The sequence below is a fragment of the Emys orbicularis genome, chromosome 20 (assembly GCF_028017835.1).
Source record: "Emys orbicularis isolate rEmyOrb1 chromosome 20, rEmyOrb1.hap1, whole genome shotgun sequence".
In the NCBI taxonomy this organism is placed as follows: domain Eukaryota; kingdom Metazoa; phylum Chordata; order Testudines; family Emydidae; genus Emys; species Emys orbicularis.
The window spans coordinates 2811523-2839386 of NC_088702.1; the positions used below are offsets into that span (position 1 = coordinate 2811523).

The 27864-nt window shown below is 55.2% G+C and overlaps 2 protein-coding genes across 2 annotated transcripts; both read left to right on the forward strand.

The window, feature by feature from the left end:
• The first annotated feature begins 9456 nt into the window (after positions 1–9456).
• Positions 9457–10326, forward strand: LOC135892599 (histidine-rich protein PFHRP-II-like). Its single transcript, XM_065420395.1, has 2 exons — positions 9457–9771; positions 9835–10326. The coding sequence occupies exons 1-2, from the start codon at positions 9457–9459 to the stop codon at positions 10324–10326; spliced, it is 807 nt and encodes a 268-aa protein (XP_065276467.1).
• Positions 10327–22120: 11794 nt separating this feature from the next.
• On the forward strand, positions 22121–26368 carry S100A11 (S100 calcium binding protein A11). Its single transcript, XM_065420300.1, has 3 exons — positions 22121–22224; positions 25350–25505; positions 26042–26368. Exons 1-3 carry the CDS (start codon positions 22222–22224, stop codon positions 26213–26215), a joined length of 333 nt encoding a protein of 110 aa, XP_065276372.1. The 5' UTR covers positions 22121–22221; the 3' UTR covers positions 26216–26368.
• The last annotated feature ends 1496 nt before the right edge of the window (positions 26369–27864 follow it).

Sequence of the window (27864 nt, forward strand, 5' to 3'; positions counted from 1 at the left end):
TGGGAGGTTGTGGAATCCCCGTCATCGGAGGTTTTTAAGAACAAGTTAGACAAACTCCTGTCAGGGATGGTCTAGGTTTACTTGGCCCTGCCTCAGTGCAGGGAGCTGGACTAGATGATCTCTTGAAGTCCCTTCTGACCTTACATTTCTTTGATTGCTAATCTACATGCAAGCTGCGATAACAGCAGCATTTCGAAGATACTATCCTCTGAGGGAGATGTACAGAGCCAATGTACAGATGAGCCAATGTACAGATTTCTGTGCATCTTTTCGGTGCGGCTTCTGCTCTCATCCACAACTAAGTTACTCCAGATTTATGCTGGTGTCACATAGAGCAGAATTGGACCATAGTGTGTGTGTATGTGTGTGTGTGTGTGTGTGTGTGTCTGTCTGTCTGTCTGTCTGTCTGTCTAAGGTGACATTTCTAGTGATCAGCACGGAGCAGAGTATGAACCAGTGGTTGGACTCGGGACTCCTGCATTCTAGCCCCAGCTCTGCTATTGGCTCACTCCTGGAGAAAGTCACTTCCCTTCTCTGTGCCTTCCTTTTCCCATCTGTAAAATGGGGATAACTATATTGATCCACCTCTGTAAAATGCTTGGAGGTTCTCTGATGCAAAGGGCTGTTTAAGCACAGAATATCATTGTTGTTACTGTGCAGTAAGGTATGAACAGTGCGGTGGGAAAAGACCCTTCTGCCCCTATAAAATTATCCAGACCCAGTCTAGCATAGGTAACCAAATCTCTCTGCCTGCTGGGCTCAACACATATCAAAATGAGTTTGCCCAGAGACATGGTATGTCAGCTCTTCCTGGGAAGATCTGGATTTCTTGCCCTAGCTCAAACTACTTCTGCCTTCACTCTGTTTTCCCCCATCACTGTGGCTCTCACCTACCCAGTTAGGTTTCAGAGTGGTAGCCGTGTTAGTCTGTATCCGCAAAAAGAACAGGAGTACTTGTGGCACCTTAGAGACTAACAAATTTATTTGAGCATAAGCTTTCGTGGGCTACAGCCCACTTCATCAGATGCATAGAATATGTTCCATTCTATGCATCCGATGAAGTGGGTTTTAGCCCACGAAGTCTTATGCTCAAATAAATTTGTTAGTCTCTAAGGTGCCACAAGTACTCCTGTTCTTTCTACCCAGTCAGGGTGCCCTTAAGCTGCGGTGCCAGGATGTACGTCTCTCTTTTTCTTTTAAAAGTAGCATTCCCCAGGCCTGGCCCAACACCCACTGAAGTCAGAGGAAGTCTGTTGATTTCAATGGGCTTTGAATCAGGCTCCAAGAATAAAAAAAAATCCTACAGAGTCTTGTTAGTTCAATAGCCACCTTTGCATTCTCCCCTCCAGACGTCCCTTTCCCATTCCCTCCTCCCATTTCCCCTCCAGGACTCTCTGTCTCTCACTCTCTCTCCACGTCAGAAAATTTTAAATAAACAGGGCAGCCAGTCAATTCCATGCAAAGAGCTCCAAGCAAAAGAGACGAAGATTTCAATTAGATACTGAGGCAGAATATGCATAAGCTTACCAGAAAGCTAGACTTTGCAGCGAGGAAGTCCAATCAGGCGGTTATATCCAGGGCTCTTTGGTTCTATTCCCAGCTGTGCTATTGACTTGGTGCGAGTCCTTGGGCAAGTCTTCCCTGCTCGGTCTCTCAGTTTCCCCATGACAATGGGGATACTTTTCAGAGCTGTGTTCGGCTTTAGCAATGAATGGTTTGGGGCCAGGTTTTCTTACAAATCCAAGCCCGAGCCAAATTTGGGTGAAAACTAACCCGGCACAGTCATTTTGGGTGGCGTTTTCTGGACGGGGCTCAGAGCTGCAGCAGCAGCAGAAACCCCACCAGGGTGGAGAAGTCTTCTGCCCCCAGAAGCCCTGCAAATGGAAAGCGCTGAGTCTCCCACACCCTGATAATACTTCGCTTCCTCCTGGCGAAGTGCAGCGTGTTGGGTTCCTCGGAGGAAGAATGCTAGCAAAGCACTGTTCTCAGTCTCCTTGCTGTTCCTGTTTAGTAACCACGGGTATGTCTACACTGCAACTGAACACCTGCGGCTGGCCTGGGTCAGCTGACTGGAGCTTGCGGGGCTGAAAAATTGCAGATTTTCAAGCTTGGGCTGGAGCCCTGGGTCTGGGACTCTTCCCCCTCACGGGGTCCCAGGGCTCAGCCCCAACCCAAGCCCGAATGGCTACAGGGCTACAGCCCCACAGCCAGGCAGCTGCAGGTGTTTAATTGCAGTGAAGACATAAGCTCAGGATCCTGTCCCGTTTCACGGGAACCAACCCCCCGATAGGTTCATTTGCACAAGGCCGGCTCCAGGCACCAGCACAGCAAGCAGGTGCTTGGGGCGGCCAAGGGGAAGGGGCGGCACGTCAGGCTGTTCGGCGGCAATTCGGCGGCGGATCCCTCTGGGAGGGAAGCACCTGCTACCGAATTCCCACCGAAGAAGAAAGCGGCGTGGTGGAGCTGCCACTGGAGTGCCACCGATCGCAATTGCGATCGCAGCTTTTTTTTTTTTTTTCCCCCCACCTCTTGGGGCGGCAAAAGCCCTGGAGCCGGTCCTGCATTTGCACTAGAAACACGCTTGTCACACATTACGTGAAGGGTCCATGTACAGAGAGAGTTTACAAAGGGATAAAACACAAGTGATTGGGTTCAACACAGGAGCAACTGGATGAAAATCAGACCAGATGAGCCAATGGTTCCTTCTGGCCTTAAAATCTACGAATCTGTGACTACAGGATGAGTTGATGTTTCCATAAATGATCAATCGATTGCTGTAGATTATTATAAACTCCAACAGGTTAGTGGATTGACTACAACCATGGCTTATAAGCATCTCCAACACCCTGTAACACCTACTGCTCAAGTCTTGTAATACTTAATCATTTATTAATACTCTGTAAGCTCTCCACAAATGCACCCTTGCCGGGTTAAAGTGTGACCAATATGTCAGCGATCAGAAGAGACTGACGCTTTCAGATGTCTCCTCCTGTCCCTGCTAGCAACTGTGGGCATTTAAATGCCTGCGTTGTGTATTCACAAACCAGGTGCCACTGAAGTCAAGGGGATTTGGTCATATCCCACAGGTTACGCTGGGAGAATAGTGCCCCTTAACTGCGCATTGTGGGCCTGATCCAAATCCCGCTGAAGTCACTGGGAATTCTCCCCATCCGTCCATGCTCAGAGGAAGGGCCACCCAGGGAAAATGTATCCTGGGCTTAGCGCTGATCTTTCCTTTCAGGCTTGCTTGAATCTACAGGAAGATGCCTCAGCTCCTGGACAGCATCTCCACCATCATCAGCGTCTTCTACGATCGTGGGAAGAAAGACGAGGACTGCTCCACCATCAGCAAGAGAGAGGTGAAAAGGTTCATCCAGAGGGAGTTTGCTGACATCACAGTGGTGAGCACGGCCAGAAAGGGGAGCCTGGATGTGGGTTGAGTATAGAACTTGTTGCTTCGGAGACAGGGGACGGCAGCTGCAGACGCTTCTTTCTGCTGCGGTACCGATTGTGGCAAGCAGTATGGCAGCAGAACGGGATGGCTCTCGTCCGGGGCGGGTCGTATGGGGGTTATGGTGGAGACCAAGGACAATTACATTCTCTGGGTCATCTTTTCAAAGGGGGGCAGCTCCCTTTTGCAGGGAAAAATGCACATGTAAAAATATGCATCTGCATTTGTTTGCTCCTGCAACTGATTTGAGGGTGCAAATCTAGCAACTTGCACCCGTAATTACATAAAGGCAGATACAAACAAGGGGCAAGAGGGGGAACAAGCCCCAAGAGGCCATTTGGCAGGTGCAAGTTGAACCCACAAAAGCTGTTTTGAAGACTGACCTTTTTTACTTCCCCAGCCTGCATCACACTTTCATCCTTGTGTGGCCGGAAAACAACATTTCTGTTTCTTGAAAAATGCTGGTGTTTCAACATCTGTTTCCATTCCCGTGCGGAACAAAACCAAGACCTGTCCAAAAAAAAGTGAAAGACTAAGTGAGAGAGACCATCTGCTCTAACAGCCGTAGGACACCCAGGTTCAAATCCCTATTCTACAGGACTCAGAACAGGGACGTGGGTCTTCGTGGTTCCAGGAAGGAACCCTAACCTTGGACTCATTGGCTATTCCAGGGTGGGTCGCTCTTTCAGATTCTGAACAGAAATTCCATCCTGGACCCAAGGAACCCTCCAGCAAAAAATTTCACCCAAACTGACGTGTTTCTGTGAAATGTTTCGGTTTTGACATGGAGGCATTTTTCCAACCCCACCCCCCCCCCAAAAAAAAATTGTTGAAAATTTACCCACCAGCTTTACTGCTAAGCTAAGTGGCATGATTGTCCTTGAACATAGATCATGTAGACCTTGCCCACACAGCTTTGTAAGACAGGTCGTCATACCAACTGGATTCTCAATTCCAATCTGAAACGTCATATATGTCTGTAACCCTTCGGCCAGTCCGAGTTGGCAGCAACAAGGGCCGGGTTCAGAATCTAGGGCCTTCCTTTTCAACAATACAACACAAAGCCGGCTCAAGCCCCCGCCCAGCGAAAAATGTATCCTGCGACTCTTAGTCCGTGAGAGATTCAGTCTGGAAGGGAGAAATGAATCCACATGCTGTGGATTCATACAAAAGCTGAATCGGGGCTATCCGGGGCTGGATGAATACTGAACACAAATACTGAAGGAGGCTGGAGGCACAGGTGCCGACTTTCCAAAGTGCCAGGGGTTGCTTGACCCCCGGCTCTGCCCAAGACCCCGCTCCCGCTCCATCCCTTCCCCAAGGCCCCACCCCACCCTGCCTCTTCCCACCCCTGCCCCGCCTCTTCCTGCCCCGTTCTGCCCCCTCCCCCGAGCACGCCATGTCCTCGCTCCTCTCCCCTCCCCCCAAAAGCCTCCTGCACCCCACAAAACAGCTGATTGTGGCGGGTGGGAGTTGCTGGGGGGAGAGAGGTTCTGATAGGGGGGCTGCTGGTGGGTGCTGAGCACCCACCATTTTTTCCCTGTGGGTGCTCCAGCCCCGGAGCACCCACGGAGTCAGCGTTTATGGCTGGGGGATGGACTATGGGAAGGAGTGTTCCAGGGATGGGAAGGAGTTAAGGAGACATGCAGAGGAAAGAAGCGGGGTTGAGGTGGGATTCTTCATCAGGGACAGGTGGAGGACAATAAGCTCCAGGAGAGGATGTGGTGTCTCTCAAAGGGAAGGGAACCAGCCAGCCGATGAGCTGCCCTCCAGAGAATGACCAGCAGGATGGAGCACAGAGGATTGGCATGAGGGAGCTGCTGAACAGAAGGGAAGAGCCGTAGGGAGGTGGACAAAGGGAGGATTGAACCACATCTGCCTTTGCATGTGTAACTGGGAAGGGCCAGCAAGACTAATACAGTTTCCCCTGGGTTTGGTTTTCCTACAGAACCCCTATGATGCTCACACCATAGAGGCAGTACTGGAACTTCTGGATCATGATGGCGATGGGGTTGAAGATTTCAATGAATTCCTGCTTCTGGTATTTAGAGTGGCGAAGGTTTGTTACTGGTACCTGCAGCCAAAACAACATCTCCCGCAAAGAACAGAGACGGGACTGAGTGGGGAGCGGCGCCAGGAGCCGGAAGCAGGAAGGGCTGAGGGGAGTCGCGATCAGCCTAAACCGCCAGGGACGGAGAAAGGATATTACGAAACATGGGAGCCTGAAACTAGAGAGACTGAACGAAGCCGCCGTCAGCCACGTGAGCCTGAACCGCGTGGGGATGAGGGGGGTCACTATGAAATACGTGAGCCTAAACCTAGAGAGAGTGACAGACGCCGCCATCAACTAGGTGAACCTGAACCACGAGGGGATGAAAGCAGGCGCTATGAGACACGTGAGCCTGAACCTAGGGAGGAAGAGAGACGCCGCCCTCAGCCACGTGAGCCTGAACCACGAGGGAATGAGAGGAGTCGCCGTGAGCCATTTGAGTACGGACCTGAGCCATTTGAGCAGTCACGGGAACCTGAGCCACGAGGGGATGAGAGGGCCCACTATGAAATATATGAGCCTGAAAAAAGAGAGGAAGAGAGACGCCGCCGTCAGCCACATGGGCCTGAACCACGACGGGATGAGAGGAGTTGGTACGGAACACAAAGATCTGAACATAGAGAGAATGAGAGAAGCCACCATCGGTCACGTGAACCTGAACCACGAGGGGATGAGAGGAGCCGCTATGAGAGACGTGACCTTGAAACAAGGGAGGTAGACAGGAGCCGACGTCACCCACATGAGCGTGAACGACGAGAGGATGAGAGGAGTTCCCATCAGCCATATGAGCCTGAGCCACAAAGTTGTGAGAGGAGATGCCTTGAACATGAATCACTACAGGATGAGAAAAGTCGCTATTGGCCCAGACAATCTGAGAGGAGTCGCTATGAAACATGTGAGCCAGAAGCCAGGGAGGAAGAGAGGAGCCATCGTCAGCCACGTGAGCCTGAACCACGAAGGGATGAGAGGAGCCGCTATCGCCCACGTGAACCTCAGCCCCAAGGGGATGAGAGGAGCCACTATGGAGCACATGCGCCTGAAACAAGAGAGGAAGAGAGAAGCCGCTGTCAGCAACAACAGCCTGAACCACGAAGGGATGAGCGGAGCCGCTATGAAATATATGACCCTGATACAAGAGAGGAAGAGAGGAGCCGATGTCACCCACATGAGCCTGAACACGAGGAGGAAGAGAGGAGCCACCATCAGCCACGTGAGCCTGAACCTAGAGAGGATTGGTGGAGTCACCATCAGTCACGTGAGCCTGAACCTAGAGAGGATGCGAGGAGTCGCCGTCAGCCACGTGAGCCTGAAGCTAGAGAAGAAGAGAGGAGCCGCCGTGAGCCATGTGAGCCTGAACCAAGAGAGGAAAAGAGAAGTCGCCATCAGCCACGTGAGCCTGAACGAAGAGAGAATGAGAGGAGCCGCCGACAGCCACGTGAGCCTGAACCTAGAGAGGATGAGTGGAACCACCATCAGCCACATGAGTCTGAACCAAGAGAGGAAGAGAGGCGCGACCGTGAGCCACGTGAGCCTGAACCAAGAGAGGATGAGAGGAGCCGCCATCAGCCACGTGAGCCTGAACCTAGAGAGGATGAGAGGAGCCGCCATCAGCCATGTGAGCCTGAACGAAGAGAGAATGAGAGGAGCCGCCGACAGCCACGTGAGCGTGAACCTAGAGAGGATGAGAGGAGCCGCCATCAGCCACGTGAGCCTGGACCAAGAGAGGATGAGAGGAGCCGCCGACAGCCACGTAAGCCTGAACTTAGAGAGGATGAGGGGAGCCGCCGACAGCCACGTGAGCCTGAACCTAGAGAGGATGAGAGGAGCCGCCGACAGCCACGTGAGCCTGAAATAAAAGAAGAAGAGAGGAGCCGCCGACAGCCACGTGAGCCTGAACGAAGAGAGGATGAGAGGAGCCGCCGACAGCCACGTGAGCCTGAACCTAGAGAGGATGAGGGGAGTCGCCGTCAGACACGTGAGCCTGAACCAAGAGAGGAAGAAAGGCGTGACCGTGAGCCACGTGAGCCTGAACCTAGAGAGGATGAGAGCAGTCGCAGACAGCCACATGAGCTTGAACCTAGAGATGATGAGAGGAGCTGCCATCAGCCACGTGAGCCTGAACGAAGAGAGGATGAGAGGAGCCGCCGACAGCCACGTGAGCCTGAACCTAGAGAGGATGAGAGGAGCTGCCATCAGCCACGTGAGCCTGGACCAAGAGAGGATGAGAGGAGCTGCCGACAGCCACGTAAGCCTGAACCTAGAGAGGATGAGTGGAACCACCATCAGCCACATGAGTCTGAACCAAGAGAGGAAGAGAGGCGTGACCATGAGCCACGTGAGCCTGAACCTAGAGAGGATGAGAGGAGCCGCCATCAGCCACGTGAGCCTGAACGAAGAGAGAATGAGAGGAGCCGCCGACAGCCACGTGAGCCTGAACCTAGAGAGGATGAGAGGAGCCGCCATCAGCCACGTGAGCCTGAACGAAGAGAGTATGAGAGGAGCCGCCGACAGCCACGTGAGCCTGAACCTAGAGAGGATATGGGGAGCCGCCGTCAGCCACGTGAGCCTGAACCTAGAGAGGATGAGAGGAGCCGCCGACAGCCACGTGAGCCTGAACCTAGAGAGGATGAGGGGAGTCGCCGTCAGTCACGTGAGCCTGAACCCAGAGAGGAAGAGAGGCGTGACCGTGAGCCACGTGAGCCTGAACCTAGAGAGGATGAGAGCAGTCGCAGACAGCCACATGAGCTTGAACCTAGAGATGATGAGAGGAGCTGGCATCAGCCATGTGAGCCTGAACTAAGAGATGATGGGTGGAGTCGCCATCAGTCACATGATCCTGAACCTAGAGATGATGAGAGGAGCCGCCATCAGCCACGTGAGCCTGAACGAAGAGAGGATGAGAGGAGCCGCCGACAGCCACGTGAGCCTGAACCTAGAGAGGATATGGGGAGCCGCCGTCAGCCACGTGAGCCTGTACCTAGAGAGGATGAGAGGAGCCGCCGACAGCCACGTGAGCCTGAAATAAAAGAGGAGGAGAGGAGCCGCCGACAGCCACATGAACCTGAACCTAGAGAGGATGCGGGGAGCCGCCGTCAGCCACGTGAGCCTGAACCTAGAGAGGATGAGAGGAGCCGCCATCAGTCACGTAAGCCTGAACCTAGAGAGGATGAGAGGAGCCGCCATCAGCCACGTGAGCCTGGACCAAGAGAGGATGAGAGGAGCTGCCAACAGCCACGTGAGCCTGGACCAAGAGAGGATGAGAGGAGCCGCCGACAGCCACGTGAGCCTGAACCTAGAGAGGATGAGGGGAGCCGCCGACAGCCACGTGAGCCTGAACCTAGAGAGAATGAGAGGAGCCGCCGACAGCCACGTGAGCCTGCACCTAGAGAGGATGAGGGGAGCCGCCGTCAGCCACGTGAGCCTGAACCTAGAGAGGATGAGGGGAGGCGCCGTCAGCCACGTGAGCCTGAACCTAGAGAGGATGAGAGGAGCCACAGACAGCCACGTGAGCCTGAACCTAGAGAGGATGAGGGGAGTCGCCGTCAGTCACGTGAGCCTGAACCCAGAGAGGAAGAGAGGCGTGACCGTGAGCCACGTGAGCCTGAACCTAGAGAGGATGAGAGCAGTCGCAGACAGCCACATGAGCTTGAACCTAGAGATGATGAGAGGAGCTGGCATCAGCCATGTGAGCCTGAACTAAGAGATGATGGGTGGAGTCGCCATCAGTCACATGATCCTGAACCTAGAGATGATGAGAGGAGCCGCCATCAGCCACGTGAGCCTGAACGAAGAGAGGATGAGAGGAGCCGCCGACAGCCACGTGAGCCTGAACCTAGAGAGGATATGGGGAGCCGCCGTCAGCCACGTGAGCCTGTACCTAGAGAGGATGAGAGGAGCCGCCGACAGCCACGTGAGCCTGAAATAAAAGAGGAGGAGAGGAGCCGCCGACAGCCACATGAACCTGAACCTAGAGAGGATGCGGGGAGCCGCCGTCAGCCACGTGAGCCTGAACCTAGAGAGGATGAGAGGAGCCACCATCAGTCACGTAAGCCTGAACCTAGAGAGGATGAGAGGAGCCGCCATCAGCCACGTGAGCCTGGACCAAGAGAGGATGAGAGGAGCTGCCAACAGCCACGTGAGCCTGGACCAAGAGAGGATGAGAGGAGCCGCCGACAGCCACGTAAGCCTGCACCTAGAGAGGATGAGGGGAGCCGCCGTCAGCCACGTGAGCCTGAACCTAGAGAGGATGAGGGGAGCCGCCGTCAGCCACGTGAGCCTGAAACTAGAGAGGATGAGAGGAGCCGCCGACAGCCACGTGAGCCTGAAATAAAAGAGGAAGAGAGGAGCCGCCGACAGCCACGTGAGCCTGAACGAAGAGAGGATGACAGGAGCCGCCGACAGCCACGTGAGCCTGAACCTAGAGAGGATGAGAGGAGCCGCCATCAGTCACGTATACCTGAACCAAGAGAGGATGAGAGGAGCCGCCGTCAGCCACGTGAGCCTGAACCTAGAGAGGATGAGAGGAGCTGCCGACAGCCACGTGAGCCTGAACCAAGAGAGGATGAGAGGAGCCACCATCAGTCACATGAGCCTGAACCACGAGAAGATAACAGGAGCCGCCGACAGCCACGTGAGCCTGAACCCAGAGAGGATGAGGGGAGCCGCCGACAGCCACGTGAGCCTGGACCAAGAGAGAATGAGAGGAGCCGCCGACAGCCACGTGAGCCTGAACCAAGAGAGGATGAGGGGAGCCGCCGACACCCACGTGAGCCTGAACCTAGGGAGGATGAGAGGAGCCGCCGACAGCCACGTGAGCCTGAAATAAAAGAGGAAGAGAGGAGCCGCCGACAGCCACATGAGCCTGGACCAAGAGAGAATGAGAGGAGCCGCCGACAGCCACGTGAGCCTGAACCTAGAGAGGATAAGAGGAGCCGCCGACAGCCATGTGAGCCTGAACCAAGAGAGGATGAGAGGAGCCACCATCAGTCACATGAGCCTGAACCACGAGAAGATAACAGGAGCCGCCGACAGCCACGTGAGCCTGAACCCAGAGAGGATGAGGGGAGCCGCCGACAGCCACATGAGCCTGAACCTAGAGAGGATGAGGGGAGCCGCCGACAGCCACGTGAGCCTGAACCTAGAGAGGAAGAGAGGAGCCGCCGAAAACCACGTGAACCTGAACCAAGAGAGGATGAGGGGAGCCGCCGACACCCACGTGAGCCTGAACCTAGGGAGGATGAGAGGAGTCGCCAACAGCCACGTGAGCCTGAACCTAGAGAGGAAGAGAGGAGCCGCCGTCAGCCACGTGAGCCTGAACCAATAGAGGATGAGAGGAGGCGCCGACAGCCACGTGAGCCTGAAATAAAAGAGGAAGAGAGGAGCTGCCGACAGCCACGTGAACCTGAACCTAGAGAGGATGAGGGGAGCCACCGACACCCACATGAGCCTGAACATAGAGAGGAAGAGGGGGGCCGCCGAAAACCACGTGAACCTGAACCAGGAGAGGAGCAGAGAAGCCGCCGTCAGCCACATGAGCTTGAACCTAGACAGGAAGAGAGGAGTCGTCTTCAGCCACGTGAGCCTGAAATAAAAGAGGAAGAGAGGAGCCGCCATCAGCCACGTGAGCAGGAACCAAGAGAGGATGAGGGGAGCCGCCGTCAGCCAAGTGAGCCTGAACCTAGAGAGGATGAGGGGAGCCGCCGACAGCCACGTGAGCCTGAACCTAGAGAGGAAGAGAGGAGCCGCCGAAAACCACGTGAACCTGAACCAAGAGAGGATGAGGGGAGCCGCCGACACCCACGTGAGCCTGAACCTAGGGAGGATGAGAGGAGTCGCCAACAGCCACGTGAGCCTGAACCTAGAGAGGAAGAGAGGAGCCGCCGTCAGCCACGTGAGCCTGAACCAATAGAGGATGAGAGGAGGCGCCGACAGCCACGTGAGCCTGAAATAAAAGAGGAAGAGAGGAGCTGCCGACAGCCACGTGAACCTGAACCTAGAGAGGATGAGGGGAGCCACCGACACCCACATGAGCCTGAACATAGAGAGGAAGAGGGGGGCCGCCGAAAACCACGTGAACCTGAACCAGGAGAGGAGCAGAGAAGCCGCCGTCAGCCACATGAGCTTGAACCTAGACAGGAAGAGAGGAGTCGTCTTCAGCCACGTGAGCCTGAAATAAAAGAGGAAGAGAGGAGCTGCCGACAGCCACGTGAGCCTGAACCTAGAGAGGATGAGGGGAGCCGCCGACAGCCACGTGAGCCTGAACCTAGAGAGGAAGAGAGGAGCCGCCGAAAACCACGTGAACCTGAACCAGGAGAGGAGCAGAGAAGCCGCCGTCAGCCACATGAGCTTAAACCTAGAGAGGAAGAGAGGAGCTGCCGACAGCCACGTGAGCCTGAAAAAAAAGAGGAAGAGAGGAGCTGCCGACAGCCACGTGAGCCTGAACCTAGAGAGGATGAGGGGAGCCGCCGACAGCCACATGAGCCTGAACCTAGAGAGGATGAGGGGAGCCGCCGACAGCCACGTGAGCCTGAACCTAGAGAGGAAGAGAGGAGCCGCCGAAAACCACGTGAACCTGAACCAGGAGAGGAGCAGAGAAGCCGCCGTCAGCCACATGAGCTTAAACCTAGAGAGGAAGAGAGGAGCTGCCGACAGCCACGTGAGCCTGAAAAAAAAGAGGAAGAGAGGAGCTGCCGACAGCCACGTGAGCCTGAACCTAGAGAGGATGAGGGGAGCCGCCGACAGCCACATGAGCCTGAACCTAGAGAGGATGAGGGGAGCCGCCGACAGCCACGTGAGCCTGAATCTAGAGAGGAAGAGAGGAGCCGCCGAAAACCACGTGAACCTGAACCAAGAGAGGATGAGGGGAGCCGACATCAGCCACGTGAGCCTGCACCAAGAGAGGATGAGGGGAGCCGCCATCAGCCACATGAGCCCGAACCACGAGAGGATGAGAGGATCCGCCGACAGCCATGTGAGCCTGGACCAAGAGAGGATGAGAGGAGCCGCCGACAGCCACATGAGCCTGAAATAAAAGAGGAAGAGAGGAGCCGCCGACAGCCACATGAGCCTGGACAAAGAGAGGATATGGGGAGCCGCCAACAGCCACGTGAGCCTGAAATAAAAGAGGATGAGAGGAGCCGCCGACAGCCACATGAGCCTGGACAAAGAGAGAATGAGAGGAGCCGCCGACAGCCACGTGAGCCTGAACCTAGAGAGGATGAGAGGAGCCGCCGACAGCCACGTGAGCCTGAACCAAGAGAGGATGAGAGGAGCCGCCAACAGCCACGTGAGCCTGGACCAAGAGAGGATGAGAGGAGCCGCCGACAGCCACGTGAGCCTGGACCAAGAGAGGATGAGGGGAGCCGCCGACACCCACGTGAGCCTGAACCTAGGGAGTATGAGAGGAGTCGCCCACAGCCACGTGAGCCTGAACCTAGAGAGGAAGAGTGGAGCCGCCGTCAGCCACGTGAGCCTGAACCAAGAGTGGATGAGGGGAGGCGCCGACAGCCACGTGAGCCTGAACCTAGAGAGGATGACAGGAGCCGCCGACAGCCACGTGAGCCTGAACCAAGAGAGGATGAGAGGAGCCGCCAACAGCCACGTGAGCCTGGACCAAGAGAGGATGAGAGGAGCCGCCGACAGCCACGTGAGCCTGGGCCAAGAGAGGATGAGGGGAGCCGCCGACACCCACGTGAGCCTGAACCTAGGGAGTATGAGAGGAGTCGCCCACAGCCACGTGAGCCTGAACCTAGAGAGGAAGAGTGGAGCCGCCGTCAGCCACGTGAGCCTGAACCAAGAGAGGATGAGGGGAGGCGCCGACAGCCACGTGAGCCTGAACCTAGAGAGGATGACAGGAGCCGCCGACAGCCACTTGAGCCTGAACCAAGAGAGGATGAGAGGAGCCGCCGACAGCCACGTGAGCCTGGACCAAGAGAGGATGAGAGGAGCCGCCGACAGCCACGTGAGCCTGAACCAAGAGAGGATGAGGGGAGCCGCCGACACCCACATGAGCCTGAACCTAGAGAGGATGAGAGGAGTCGCCCACAGCCACGTGAGCCTGAACCTAGAGAGGAAGAGAGGAGCCGTCGTCAGCCACTTGAGCCTGAACCAATAGAGGATGAGAGGAGGCGCCGACAGCCACGTGAGCCTGAAATAAAAGAGGAAGAGAGGAGCTGCCGACAGCCACGTGAACCTGAACCTAGAGAGGATGAGGGGAGCCGCCGACACCCACATGAGCCTGAACCTAGAGAGGAAGAGAGGGGCCGCCGAAAACCACATGAACCTGAACCAGGAGAGGAGCAGAGAAGCCGCCGTCAGCCACATGAGCTTGAATCTAGACAGGAAGAGAGGAGTCGTCTTCAGCCACGTGAGCCGGAACCAAGAGAGGATGAGAGGAGCCGCCATCAGCCACATGAGCCTGAACCACGAGGAGATAACAGGAGCCGCCGTCAGCCACATGGGCCTGAACCAAGAGAGGATGAGAGGACCCGCCGACAGCCACGTGAGCCTGAACCTAGAGAGTATGAGGGGAGCCGCCGACAGCCACATGAGCCTGAACCAAGAGAGGATGAGGGGAGCCGCCGACAGCCACGTAAGCCTGAACCTAGAGAGGATGAGAGGACCCTCCGACAGCCACGTGAGCCTGAACCTAGAGAGGATGAGGGGAGCCGCCGACAGCCACATGAGCCTGAACCAAGAGAGGATGAGGGGAGCCGCCGACAGCCACGTAAGCCTGAACCTAGAGAGGATGAGAGGAGCCGCCGTCAGCCACGTGAGCCTGAACCAAGAGAGGATGAGAGGAGGCGCCGACAGCCACGTGAGCCTGAAATAAAAGAGGAAGAGAGGAGCTGCCATCAGCCACATGAGCCTGAACTAAGAGAGGATGAGGGGAGCCGCCATCAGCCACATGAGCCTGAACCAAGAGAGGATGAGGGGAGCCGCCATCAGCCACATGAGCCTGAACCACGAGGAGATAACAGGAGCCGCCGTCAGCCACATGGGCATGAACCAAGAGAGGATGAGGGGAGCCGCCGACAGCCACGTGAGCCTGAACCAAGAGAGGATGAGAGGAGCCGCCGACAGCCACGTGAGCCTGAACCTAGGGAGGAAGAGAGGAGCCGCCAAAAGCCACGTGAACCTGAACCAGGAGAGGAGCAGAGAAGCCGCTGTCAGCCACATGAGATTGAACCTAGAGAGGAAGAGAGGAGTCGTCTTCAGCCACGTGAGCCTGAACCAAGAGAGGATGAAGGGAGCCGCCATCAGCCACGTGAGCCTGAAATAAAAGAGGAAGAATGGAGCCGCCATCAGCCACGTGAGCCTGAACCAAGAGAGGATGAGGGGAGCCGCCATCAGCCACATGAGCCTGAACCACGAGAGGATGAGGGGAGCCGCCATCAGCCACGTGAGCCTGAACCACGAGAGGATGATAGGAGCCACCATCAGTTACGTGAGCCTGAAAGAAGAGATGAAGAGAGCAGCCGCCATCAGCCACATGAGCCTGAACCTAGAGAAGGTGAGAGGTGCAGCATTCAGTCACAGACACCTGATCCACCACATGAGGAGGGGAATTTGCCTCCGTCTAGTGAGCCTGAAGGATGGGAGAATGTGGGGACCCTGCGTGAGCCGCATGATCCTGAATCAACAGATGATTCCAGGAGATGCCCTGCAACACACGAGCCTCCACCCACTGGAGATGAGGGAAGCCAGCTTCAGCCCAGGGAGCGCGCAGCACCAGGGGATGAGGGCACCCCCCAGAAGACAAGTGCATCTGAACCTAGGGAGGATGACGGCAGCCAGCCTCAGCTCTGTGAACCAGAATGCAAGGAGGGCGATGGGGTCCTCAGGCAGACACCAGAGTCTCAGCCGCTAGAAGAGGTGGAGAGCCAGGAACAGCCACGTGGCCCGGAACCACGAACAGAAGGGAGCCGCCATCAGCCGCCACAAGGGGGAGAAGCGAGCCACCTCCAACCAGACATTGAACCTCAACAGGGCGACGGGAGCCGCCATCGGCCAAGGGACCCTCAAGAAGAGCGTGAGAGGAGCAGCCATCAGGCCAGGGAGCCTCTGCCACGGCTGGGAGAGGAACCCGAAGAAGGTGAATGGAGCCAGAGCCATCCTGAGCCTGCAATCGCAGAGGAGGAGCTGGGTGAGACAGATCCGGATGAAGTCAAGGCCTCGCTGCCTTGCAATCCACTGTATGTCTATCTGCTGGAGCAGACGGTGGAGAAGCAGCTTTACCTGTCACCACCGCACCGGGAACACCCCTAGTGTGGAAAATGCGGTGGCGCCCACTTTCTCCGGTGGGACGTGTGGGCTTCTGTCCATCAGCCTTTCCTGCGAAGCTTCCAACACCTCATCCCTACACCTTTCTTCTAGTCTTTTCGGGATTCCTTATAGACTCAGGTGCATGTGAGCATGTTAGCAAGTACTGGCACAAATGTGTCCAATACAAGGGGCTAGGGGGTGCTTTGCCCTTGGGTGAAATCCCCACTTGGTTTCACATAGGTCTTGGGCTTCACAGGCTGAGGAACAAAAGTGAGTGAGCTTGATGCCTGAATGGCTAGAATAAAGAGTAGTCCAGGCTCTATCTTACTATTGTATCTAGCCACCTTTCTACTGTATCTACTCTAGCATATCTACCTAACTACTGTCTCTAGGTGTCCACTATCTCTCTCTCTCTCTCTCTCCAAACACACCCGTCATCTGTCTATCTATCCATACATTTGTCCATTGTGTCTATATCATATCTACCTCCCTATGTGGTCTATGTATTTATTGGATCTATTGGGTCTTTGTGTCTATCTGTCAGTGTGCTTATGCTGCACTCATCGCTGTGGTCCTGTGTCTGACTAGCCTGTTTGTTAACTGCTGTCATGCAACACAAAAACCTGTATGTATCTTTCCATCTAACTTGCTGGGTCCTGTAGGAGATTGGAGACCATTTCAGTTGGGAAAATGCAGGTTGAAATGCAGGTCTCGGAAGACCACCATTCTGGGAGCATTTAGTTACAGCCCTGCACAACCACTGGCTGAGCGAAACCTCGGCTTCACTGTCCCGCAAGCCTTGAGGCAGATGAGTAGCACTGGGGTATCTAGAGGGGTCTCTTTTTCACATGGTTGTATTGCATGAAAAGTCACAATAAATGACAACTGAGTTCACTGGCTTTGTCTTTGGACCTTGTTTCTTGTTGCCCCAAAGGACAATGCACAGGGGAAGGTTTTGTCACTACATCGAAGTTCACACGTATCATTTAAGAGCAGCCCTCCCTAGGACTCTGTTGGTGCCACCACAATAGTGTGTGTGTGTGTGTGTGTGTGTGTGTGTGTGTGTGTGTGTGTGTGTGTGTGTGTGTGTGTGTGTGTGTGTGTGTGTGTGTGAGAACTTATGATGGAAATGATCCGTTCAGCCAGCAGATAGGGCTGTGACTTAACAACATGACGGAAGAGGCAAGGACGGCTCACCATGCCCTGCCTTTGTGAGTTTGTCTGAAACTTGATCTGGGTTTTCAAATCCGAACCTGTCTCCCCCCCCCCCCCCCCCCTGCATTCAGAAAAAATCACGGTAGGAACAATGGATCTGGAATGATCAAATCTCACACTTCAGGGTGTGACTTGGCTGCCCCCCCTGGCATGTAGGACTCCTAGCTCACCCACCCATGTATCGCACGGGCACCCACCCACCAAGGGTGGAGGGGTTGCAAGTGCTTTGGAGGATAGGATTAAAATTCAAAATGATCTGGACAAACTGGAGAAATGGTCTGAAGTCAATAGGATGAAATTCAATAAGGACAAATGCAAAGTACTCCACTTAGGAAGGAACATTCAATTGCACATGTACAAAATGGGAAATGACTGCCTAGGAAGCAGTACTGTGGAAAGGGATCTGGGGGGTCACAGTGGATCACAAGCTAAATATATGAGTCAACAGTGTAACGCTGTTGCAAAAAAAGCTAACATCATTCTGGGATGTATTAGCAGGAGTGTTGTAAGCAAGACACAAGAAGTAATTCTTCCGCTCCACTCCATGCTGATTAGGCCTCAGCTGGAGTATTGTGTCCAGTTTTGGGTGCCATATTTCAGGAAAGATGTGAACAAATTGGAGCAAGTCCAGAAAAGAGCAACAAAATTTATTAAAGGTCTAGAAAACATGACCTATGAGGGAAGATTGAAAAAATTGGGTTTGTTTAGTCTGGAGAAGAGAAGACAGAGGGGACACGATAACAGTTTTCAAGTAAATAAAAGGTTGATACAAGAAGGAGGGAGAAAAATTGTTCTTCTGAACCTCTGAGGACAGGACGAGAAGCAATGGGCTTAAATTGCAGCAAGGGTGGTTTAGGTTGGACATTAGGAAAAACTTCCTGTCAGGGTGGTTAAGCACTGGAATAAATTGCCTAGGGAGGTTGCAGAATCTCCATCATTGGGGATTTTTAAGAGCAGGTTGGACAAACACCTGTCAGGGATGGTCTAGATAATACTTAGTGCTGCCTTGAGTGCAGGGGACTGGACTAGATGACCTCTCGAGGTCCCTTCCAGTTCTATGATTCCTCTAAAGTATCAGGTACTGGTCCTGCCAGAGGCAGGATACGGGATGTGGTGGAGCAGTGTTCTGATCCAGCAGGACAAACCTTGGGTTATCAGGTGCCTGCCTGATACTGACGTGCTGTGGGATGCACTAAGTGATGATGTTGTTACATATAATATGACGGTTGTGTATCTTGATGATAAACATATGTCCACACAGATGGCCTGTCCGGAAACATCCTCATACACAGTACATTGACCAAACACAGAACCATTTGTAAAGCATCCCCTTCAAAATCTGGTATTTCAGATAAGACTTGACCTGAATCTCTCCTGCCTTGGGATTTCGTCTTGTAGCAAAGAAAAAAGAAATGTCCAAACCCAGCTAGCCCTGGTTTTGCCTTTAGGTGGGACACAAAAAGTGGAATTTTCAAAACTGCCTAAGTGAGTTGGGAGCCCAAGGGCGAGTGGTTTTGAAAACCTCCCGCAAAGAACATGGCTTTCCACTCAGTTTTCATACACACTGACATTTTTCAGAGAATTTTTCAGGTTCCAGTTTTTTGGCAAAATTTGATGGAAAAAAAGAGATTTTGGGGGAGAAATTTCCCCCCAAAATTTGATGAAAATGGAGATGGGGGGAATTTTCTCTCCAAAATCGATGAAACCAGACACTTTGGGAAAGGGAAAAATTTCCCCAATATTCAATTAAAACACCCTCCCCCGCCCCGACCCCTACCCATGGACATTTCCATTTAGTTACAAAGCTATTTTGCATCACAAAAAAATTGTGTGCAAAATTTTCATCCAGCTCTGCTTTGGGCCTAGTTTTAGGGCCAGATTTTCCAGAGAAATATGCAGCTAACAGCTCTCATTGAGAACAATGGCAGACCCTCCCTTCCACCCACACACCCACCTTGTTCTCAATGAGTGCCAAATACTTATCAAAAGCTGGTTCCTTTGTTCTGCTGCCTAACTGGGAGCTGAGCAATCTGGAAAACCTGGCTCTGAATATCCAGACGCTGCGTTTAAAGAAATCAAAACCTCCACGTTGATTTGTACGGTGGAGGAATGCAGACGTACAAGCTGCCGCACCGTGCAGAAGCTGCCTGGATGCAAATAAAATGTGTTTCTTATAAAGTTTCTTGCTCTGACATTTACCGATCACAGGCCGGGAAATCAGATTTAGCATCGTGGCATTTTAACCAGTGACTTGGACAACAGCGCTTACCATTTTCAGACAGACTTCCGCTCGGGCTAGAATTGCTTAGCTGTCCACGGTGAGCTGAGTTTCTCTTGGATTTGCTCAGTGAACCAGGAAACTAAACCCACACTGGCTGGGGTAGTTTTCACTGCAGCCAAGTCAATGGGCCAGATTCTCCTCTCATTGACACAAATGGAAACTCCACTGAGACAGATCCTCTGCTGACATGGTTCCATTGAGCCAATTTACAGCAGCAGAGAAGCTTGTGGCCCTGCTGACTTCAGGGGAATTACAGCTGATTGACACTGGGATAAGAGAGTGGAGAATCAGGCCCACGAGCAGAAACTCCCCGATCTGCCCTCTCCCAGCTTGGTTTGATACCAGCTGAGAAACATCAGGGGGGGCAGATTGATTGATTGCTAGGAAGCGACAGAGACGGACTCAGCTGCGGGTAGCAGTAGTTTGGGCAATCCCTGAAAAGCAGTGGCTGGAGCTGTTCCGGTGGCACGGCCGGGGTACAGTCTTGCAAGAACCCTTGAGCAAGCGACACAGGAAACCTGTTTAAAGCTTCTGCAGGGCTAGGAGAAGTGGACCTCGTTCGGGCAGAAATTCACCCTTGTGCAGAGAGACCAGACCTCTCCTACGCCCTGCTGTGAGGGCGATAAATGGTGTATGGGCCTCGTGCTGGGTCCTCTGCACAGGGGGGAATTAATTCCCCCCTGAGTGAGTTAAACAGGGGAAAGAGAAGTTGGCAGGTGAGACGCTGCCACGTGGAGTCAGCGAGATGAGCCAGCAGCTCCGTGCCAAGGACAGGGAGCGGCTGGAGAGCTGGCACGGGCAGAGGCAGCTTGCGGAGCAGGTATAAATCCCATAATCCAAGTCAGGGCAGCAAGGCCATTTCTGGAAGCCAGCGAGAGAGAAGACTGAGCACCACAGCACCAGCACTGGTGACAACTCTGACCACACAGATTTAAAATAAACAACAGGAAATGCTGCTTCACACAACACGCAGTCGACCTGTGGAACTCATTGCCAGAGGATGTTGTGAAGGCTACAAGTATAACTGAGTTCAAAAAAAGAACTAGATAAGTTCCTGGTGACTAGGTCCATCAATGGCTATTAGCCAAGATGGTCAGGGATGCAACCCCGTGCTCTGAGTGTCCCTAAGCCTCTGCCTGACAGGGGATGGATCACTTGATAATTGCCCTGTTCTGTTCGTTCCCTTTGAATCACCTGGCATTGGCCACTGTCACTATCTGAATCTGGACTATATGGACCATTGGTCTGACCCAGTATGGTTCTCATGCTCTTATGTTAAGCTCTGCCCCCCACCCTGGCTAGAAATGGGGTCAGCAGGACTTATACAGGAGGCACCATGGTGTAGCAGCTCAGGTAGTGGATTAGAATTCAGGACAGCTGGGCTGTAATGCCCCTTCTTCCACTGACCTGCTGTGTGACCTTGGACCAAGTCACTTCCAGCTGTGTGCCTCAGTTTCCCCTCCCACCCTATGTCTCTTTAGGCTGGAAGCTCTTTGTGGCCTGGGCTGTCTGTGCAGTGCCCAGCCCAACGGGGGCCTGTTTTCAGCCGTGACTTGTGGGTGCTACAGTTATAATAAATCCTACACATCAGACCACGTCCTGACAGCAGTTACACCCAGGCCACCCCACTGAAGTTACAGGTGATGCATTTGTTTATGTCACGGTCCCAGGGTGTCATCAGTCAGATACAGCTCTACTACAGGGAACAGCCCCATCTGCACTAGAGGACTTTCTTCCCGTTCCCCTTGTAGAAGCCCAGGTAGGCCTTAGCAAATATTATATTGCACTGTCTCATTAATCTTCCGAGACTCAGGTAAGTAGTGTCATGAACTGGGGCATGTGCAATCACTGCCTTCTGCTGCTTAGAAGCACTATTGCTCATCCGTGTGTCAGAAGCCTTACACTGCCTACGGCTGAGGGGGAGTCCCCTGCAGCTAACATAGCAGAGGCCTGGGCTTTTGGAGCTGGAGAGTCTGGATTCTAGCCCTGCTGATGCCCTGAATGTCCAAGTGCCCTCAACATGCAGCATGGAGACTTAGGGCTGGTCTACACTGTGGGGAGGGGTGTCGATGTAAGATACGCAACTTCAGCTACGGGAATAGCGTAGCTGAAGTCGACGTATCTTGTTTCGACTCACCTCCTGTCCTCATGGCGCGGGATTGACGGCCGCGGCTCCCCCGTCGACTCCGCTACCGCCGCTCACCCTGGTGGAGTTCCGGAGTCGACGGGAGCGCGTTCGGGGATTGATATATCACGTCTAGACGTGTACCCTAAGGCCCAGATCCACAGAGGTATTCAGGCTCCCAACTCCCATTACAATTCATGGGAGTTAGGAGCCTAAATACTTCTGTGGGTTGAAATTCATGGCAGTTAGGAGCCTAAATACCTTTGTGGATTCAAGTTCATGGGAGTTAGGAGCCTAAATGCTTCTGTGGGTTGAAATTCATGGGAGTTTGAAGCCTAAACACCTTTGAGGATCTGGGCCCCAGGGGCTATGGGCCTGTTTATGGTATTGCCACAGCCCTATGGGCAAACAGAGGCACCCACCCGTCCAGCAGCTTAGCAAAGGGTCCCCCCCACAGCATCTCTGCAGCGGAGAAGGGAAAACTCGGAGGAAAGAGAAAGTCAGGAGGGAAAGAAAGAGGAAAATAAGTTGAAAGAAAGAAAAGAACTAGAGGAAAGGGGGGGGGGGGGCAGCAAACAGCCCAGAGGAAAGATTCAGCCCAAAGCACATTCCTGGCCGGGCGCCCGCAGCCCGAGGCGGGGTGTTTGCTCCGCTGCACCAAACCAACCTGGCAAGTCCGGATCCGCCGTTAGCCGGGCGGAGCCTTCGCCCAACCAGGGGAGAGGGGCCGGGCCAGCCGGGCTGCCAAGGGCGGTGGCCGGGGCTGGGCGAGGCTCCGAGAGCGCCCCAGAGTCTGTTCCTCGCTGCGCTCCGCGGTCCGCTCCTCTACTGCAGCCATGGTGAGTGGGGGGTCCCCAGGGGTGGGGGGCTCGGCTCGGCTCGGCCCCAGCACGGGGACCAGGCAGCAGGACTTGCTGGGAAAACAACGGCGGAGTTTTCCGCCCAGGCAGGGGGGAGCAGCCCCCGGCCGAGTTAGAAATTCTCCCTGGGAAGAGCTGGGGGGGTTCGGGAGGGGGGGCAGGCCCCGGGGAGCTCGGGACAGAAGCGCCCCTGGACTTTTTAGCATGTTAGATGCACACAGGACTGGCAAGGGGGGGGGGGGAGTGCTGAGCTCAGACACCCCCCAAAGGCCTGTAAGGGGTGAAAGGGGAGAGGGGGTGGGGTGCTGAGCTGAGCCCCCCCCAAAGGCCTGTAAGGGGTGAAAGGGGAGAGGGGGGTGGGGTGCTGAGCTCAGACACCCCCCCCAAAGGCCTGTAAGGGGTGAAAAGGGAGAGGGGGGTGGGGTGCTGAGCTCAGACACCCCCCCAAAGGCCTGGAAGGGGTGAAAGGGGAGAGGGGGGTGGGGTGCTGAGCTCAGACACCCCCCCAAAGGCCTGGAAGGGGTGAAAGGGGAGAGGGGGGTGGGGTGCTGAGCTCAGACACCCCCCCAAAGGCCTGGAAGGGGTGAAAGGGAAGAGGGGGGTGGGGTGCTGAGCTCAGACACCCCCCCAAAGGCCTGGAAGGGGTGAAAGGGGAGAGGGGGGTGGGGTGCTGAGCTCAGACACCCCCCCAAAGGCCTGGAAGGGGTGAAAGGGGAGAGGGAGGTGGGGTGCTGAGCTCAGACACCCCCCCAAAGGCCTGGAAGGGGTGAAAGGGGAGAGGGGGTGGGGTACTGAGCTCAGACATCCCCCCCCCCCAAAGGCCTGGAAGGGGTGAAAGGGGAGAGGGTGGGGGTAGGGGGGCTGGGACAATATGTGGGGGTGCTGAGAGCCATGGAACCAAACTGCAAACTCTGTATGTGATGGAAACTACGTCCAGCCAGAGGGTGCAGCACGCCTAGTCCAGCACCTCTGGGTGGGGCCCCAGCTAACATGATGGATCAGGCCTCCAGACTTCTCTGGGCAGGCCCGTTGGGAGGAGGATCCGATCCATGGCTATGATCTCACTCTCTTCCCCTCCTGCCTGCCTCTCTCCGTCCCTCCCCAGACGCACCCCTCTACCCAGCTCGTTCTCTTCCCCTCCTCAGCTCTCCAGCCCACGCACAGCGTGTTTCAGCTGCTCCCGTCCCCACAGCACTGAGGGCCAGCCCCTGCCCTCGGGACCCAGCTCCCCATGGCCTCTGGGCAGAGCTGGCCCCACACAGGAGGATATTACGCAGCTGGGTCTGGGGTTAAGGAAGCAGGGGCGGAACTCATTTCCTAGCCCACACAACCAAAAAAGGCTAAATTCAGCAGCAGGGAGGATAGGGCGAGTGATTCCCCAGGGGAAACTATGGGTGATGGGGCCAGTCACCCCCCTCCCGTTTCCTTGGTTCCTCCCACATAACTCAGGCACTGCTCAGCGCTTTCCTGTCCCTGAGTCACCCAGCTGCCTTTTCATCTTCCCGGCCTCCCTGGCTCCCCCCTCCCCTCCGCTCGCTGGGGGAACAGCACAAACCCTGCGCCAAAGAGGCAGAACTGGCTCCTGCTCACCAGCAGAGAGGGGCTGGCAGTGCCCGAGCCCTGGGCGAGGCCAGAAGGGGGCAGGCAGCGCCACTCCCTCCTTTGCCCCAGTACAGGATCGGTGCTGGCGCAGCGCTGCCCCTTCCCGCGGATGCAGCCTCCTTCGAGGGGGGCCAGCCCTGCTCTGGAGGGCCTCCAGCCAGGCCCATGAGAGGAGGGCAGGCTGCACGGCCCATTCATTCCCTAGAGGCAGGAGGCGTCGTCTCCTCCGAGCCCCAGTCCCGTTTGCCCACCACCATAACCGAAGTCCGACTGGAACCGGTGCCTTAGAGGAAAGAGGCCCCAGCTGTTATTCTCTGATGCCGCTGAGCCAGCCACCCAGGCCTCCTGCCCTGGGGCTGGATTGGAAGTGAACCCCCTATATCCCATTCCCCGTGCCCTCCTGAGCCAGCCATTCCTCCCCGAGCTAGGGCTGGATTAGAACCAGCGCCCCCTCGCTGGGAAAGGCCCCATTCCCCAGCCCAGGCCTCTGCTCTGGGGCCAGGCTAGAATCAGCATCTCTTACATGCCTTTCGCTGATCTCCTGAACCAGCCGTCCTGCCCGCTGGCCTGGGACGAGGCCCCCTTGAGGGGAGAGGCCCCATCACCCACTCACCATCCTTCCCCCTCAAGCCAGCCAGTCCTGCCTTTCACCCTCTTACTGTCCTGTCTCACAGGTATCCCCTGTCCCCATTGTTCGCAGCAGGGAGGAGATCACTGCAGGATCCCACCCTATTCCCATTTCTCTCTTCCCTCAGAATTTCTCCCATGACAAACAACGGGGGAGGGGGGTGCGTTTTTCTCTCCCCCACCCTCCTCGTGATTGGTAGCCGAAGCCAATTAATATGAACGAGGGCGGTGAAAAAACCAGACCCTGTCTCTTCCGAAGAATCTCTCTTGCACAACCTCAGTGCAGACACACCCAGCTCCTCCTGCCTTGCAAGGCAACATGGCAGTTCCCAACTGGCTGCTGCATCGCATCTGTGGTCTCTCTTGCAACATCCGTGTCCGAGGGAGCAGGAAGGGCCTAGGAACCAAACGCCGTGGAAGGGATTGCACCAGGCTGCCTGGGGAAATAGGAACGCTGTAGCCAGGAGAGCCTGAGCAGCAGCACTCAGTTCTAACCTCAGACCCCGCACTCCCTCGGGGCCCAGGAACTAGAAGCCAGAAGTCCAGATTGCCACTCCCCTGTTCTAACCCCTAGACCATAGTCCCTGCCCAGAGCTTGGGAAAGAAGCCAGGAGTCCCGACTCCCAGGCTCCTGCTTTAACCACTAGACCACACTACCGGAAGTGGGATCAGAGCTCGGGCATCCTGGCTCTGTCCTTGACTAACCCCTGGACTCCCCTCCCATTTCAGTGCTCCCCCTAAAGGCGGCATTCAAAGCAAGCGCCAGAGCCAGGAGGGGTTTGTGCAGGGTGGGGGTGACTCGCCGGTAGCGCCAGGCGTTTGACGCTGGGAGTGTGTGTGGGGGTCTCATCAGTGATGCGTTTTCGTCGCTGCAGTCGAAGTTCCCCACGTCCCCGACGGAAACGGAGCGCTGCATCGAGTCCCTGCTGGCCGTCTTCCAGCGCTACGCCGGGCGCGAAGGCGACAATTGCACGCTCTCCAAGAAGGAGTTCCTCAGTTTCATGAACGCCGAGCTGGCTTCCTTCACAAAGGTGAGCTGCGCCCTCCTGTGGGACGCCCAGCCTGGGGGTGGGGGGTGGGGGATTCCAGCTGCGGCCACTGTTACAACCCAGCAGCTCTGCTGAGTCGCTGGCGGGGACACGGGTGGGCGGGAAAAGGGGTTCTTGCCTGTGGACGTGGCTTGGAAACCAGCTGTCCTTTGGTGCCTTCCCCAAGTGCAGCTTCCTTTCCCCCATTACAGCACGTCTCCAGCTGTCACTCGCCCAGGCAGAGCCCACGGGGCGGGGGCGGAGGAAAGAGCCATGGCCTTTGGAACTCTCTGCCACCAGATCAGGATACAAAATGCATCTGTCTAGGCTCAGCCTCCCTTTGGCAATTAACCTCCCTGATACTGACCTGTGCAGGGGACCGGCATCGCTGGCTGTAGGGGGTTGGGGAGTCCGCCCCCTCTATTTTGTTGTAGGATCTCGATCCACAATTCCACGAAGGGTGCCCAGATATGACAATATGGGTCTCCTTGTAACTGCAAGCAGGGATACTGGTAAAAACCCTCCTTGGCCTTCCGCAGAACCAGAAGGACCCAGGAGTCCTGGACCGGATGATGAAGAAGCTCGACTTGAATTGTGACGGGCAGCTGGACTTCCAGGAGTTCCTGAACCTCATTGGGGGCATCGCGCAGGCTTGCCACGTTGCACTGTGCGTGCAGGCTCCCCCCGGCCACCACCACACCAAGAAACTGTGACCCCGCCCAACCCACACCTACAGCCCAGCAAACATTCCCGATGCACCCTGTGCAAGACCAACAGTCAGCTGCAGACCTGCCCCCAGCGTGTGTGTGTGTGTGTGGAGGGGCTCTCCTTGCTTTTATATCAGTAAAAGAATGGTATAAAAATTCCTACTCAGTAGTTTTTTTTAAATCTCAAAAAGTTGGGGGGAGGTGGGGAAAGGGGGCATGGTAAGGGACCAGCATAGCTCCAGTAGTTTGAGCACCAAACTGGGAGCCAGAACTCCTGGGTCTTTTCCCTGCTGTGCCACTGCTCTTTGGGATGGGATGTCTCCCCTCTCTGCCTCAGTTTCCCCACCTGTAAAGCAGGGGGATAATGCTAATTATCCGCTTTTTGTCAAATGCTGTGAGCTCTATAGATGAACGAGCACCCTAAAAATCCAAATTCTGAGAATTATTTTAGGGATTTTATGATCATTGCGTCCGACTTCTTTAAACAAAGGAATGGGCAGGTCTGGGAGGAGGGCTGTCACGGACTCACCGACCGTGCCCACTCTTGGCCCCGTGGGGGGTGCCCCTTTCAGTGAGACAGCCCTTCTCGAGGGTCCACTCTCTCTCGGGGTCAGGCCCCTCCACCTCCTGGAGCCGCACCTCTCTGAGCCTTAGCACGTCTGTCTCTGCTGTGGGCCCCCTCAGGGAGTCCACTCGCTCGGGACCCCCGGGGCCTCCACCCCCGAAGGGGTTGATGCAACCCTGTTCTCTAGACCGGAGCGACTCTCAGCCAGCGTAACACAGGAGGGTTTATTGAGAGTTGAACACAGCACAGGAAACTCTCAGGGCCTCAGGCCTGGCCTCCCTCAGCCCAGCACATCCCAGTCTCTCTGCCTCCAGGTGGGCTCTGCCTGCTCCCCCTCTCCAGCCCAGAGCCCCACTGCTTCCCAGCTGGGCATCTGAGATCACTGGCCCCAAGCCCCGCCTCTGTCCATTGTCTTCTCTCCAGGGAAACAGGGCTGTAAACTGGGGCCTCCTCTCCTGCTTCTCCCTCTGGCTGGAACCGGCTGGGTAGGTCACAAGGGCAAATATGTAATGTTAAAGGGTAAGATAGATCAGTGCAAAACGCAGCAGCTACAGGGTCAGGAAACTAACATTAGGGTTGCAAAGGAGTTGGGGACATAACTTGCCTACTCATAAGGGATAGTCACTAAACTCTTGAGATTGGATCGGTGAAGCGCCCCCTGGTGGTGCTGTAAATCAGATCAGCAACACTGAAATTTGGGCTGTCTCCAGGCCTGAGCTGGGAGAACTTAACAAAGGAGGGACCCTAAAAGGGGAGAAAAGCTGAAAAAGTGAGGGTGAGGGTCTGAACAATACGGGGCCTTCTCAGGCGAGGGAAATGCCTGTGATTAGAGAAAGAGGGGAGAAAGTCCCACAGCAGCATGGAGATCCCTCCCCCCCAGCCCCATACCGCTGCTAGCCGTAGCTGTAAAGTCACAAACTCGGGGCCAGGTGGCCTCGAGCACATGGAAATGTGCTAGGGCATCAGCTGGGATTGTCCTGGGTGAGACTCTCCCCCCACTGCTAGAAATGTTCCAGGCTTGAGCGACATTAGCAATCTTACACTTCCTGTTCAAACGGTCCTGAACAGAGGTTACAACAGCTCAGAATCT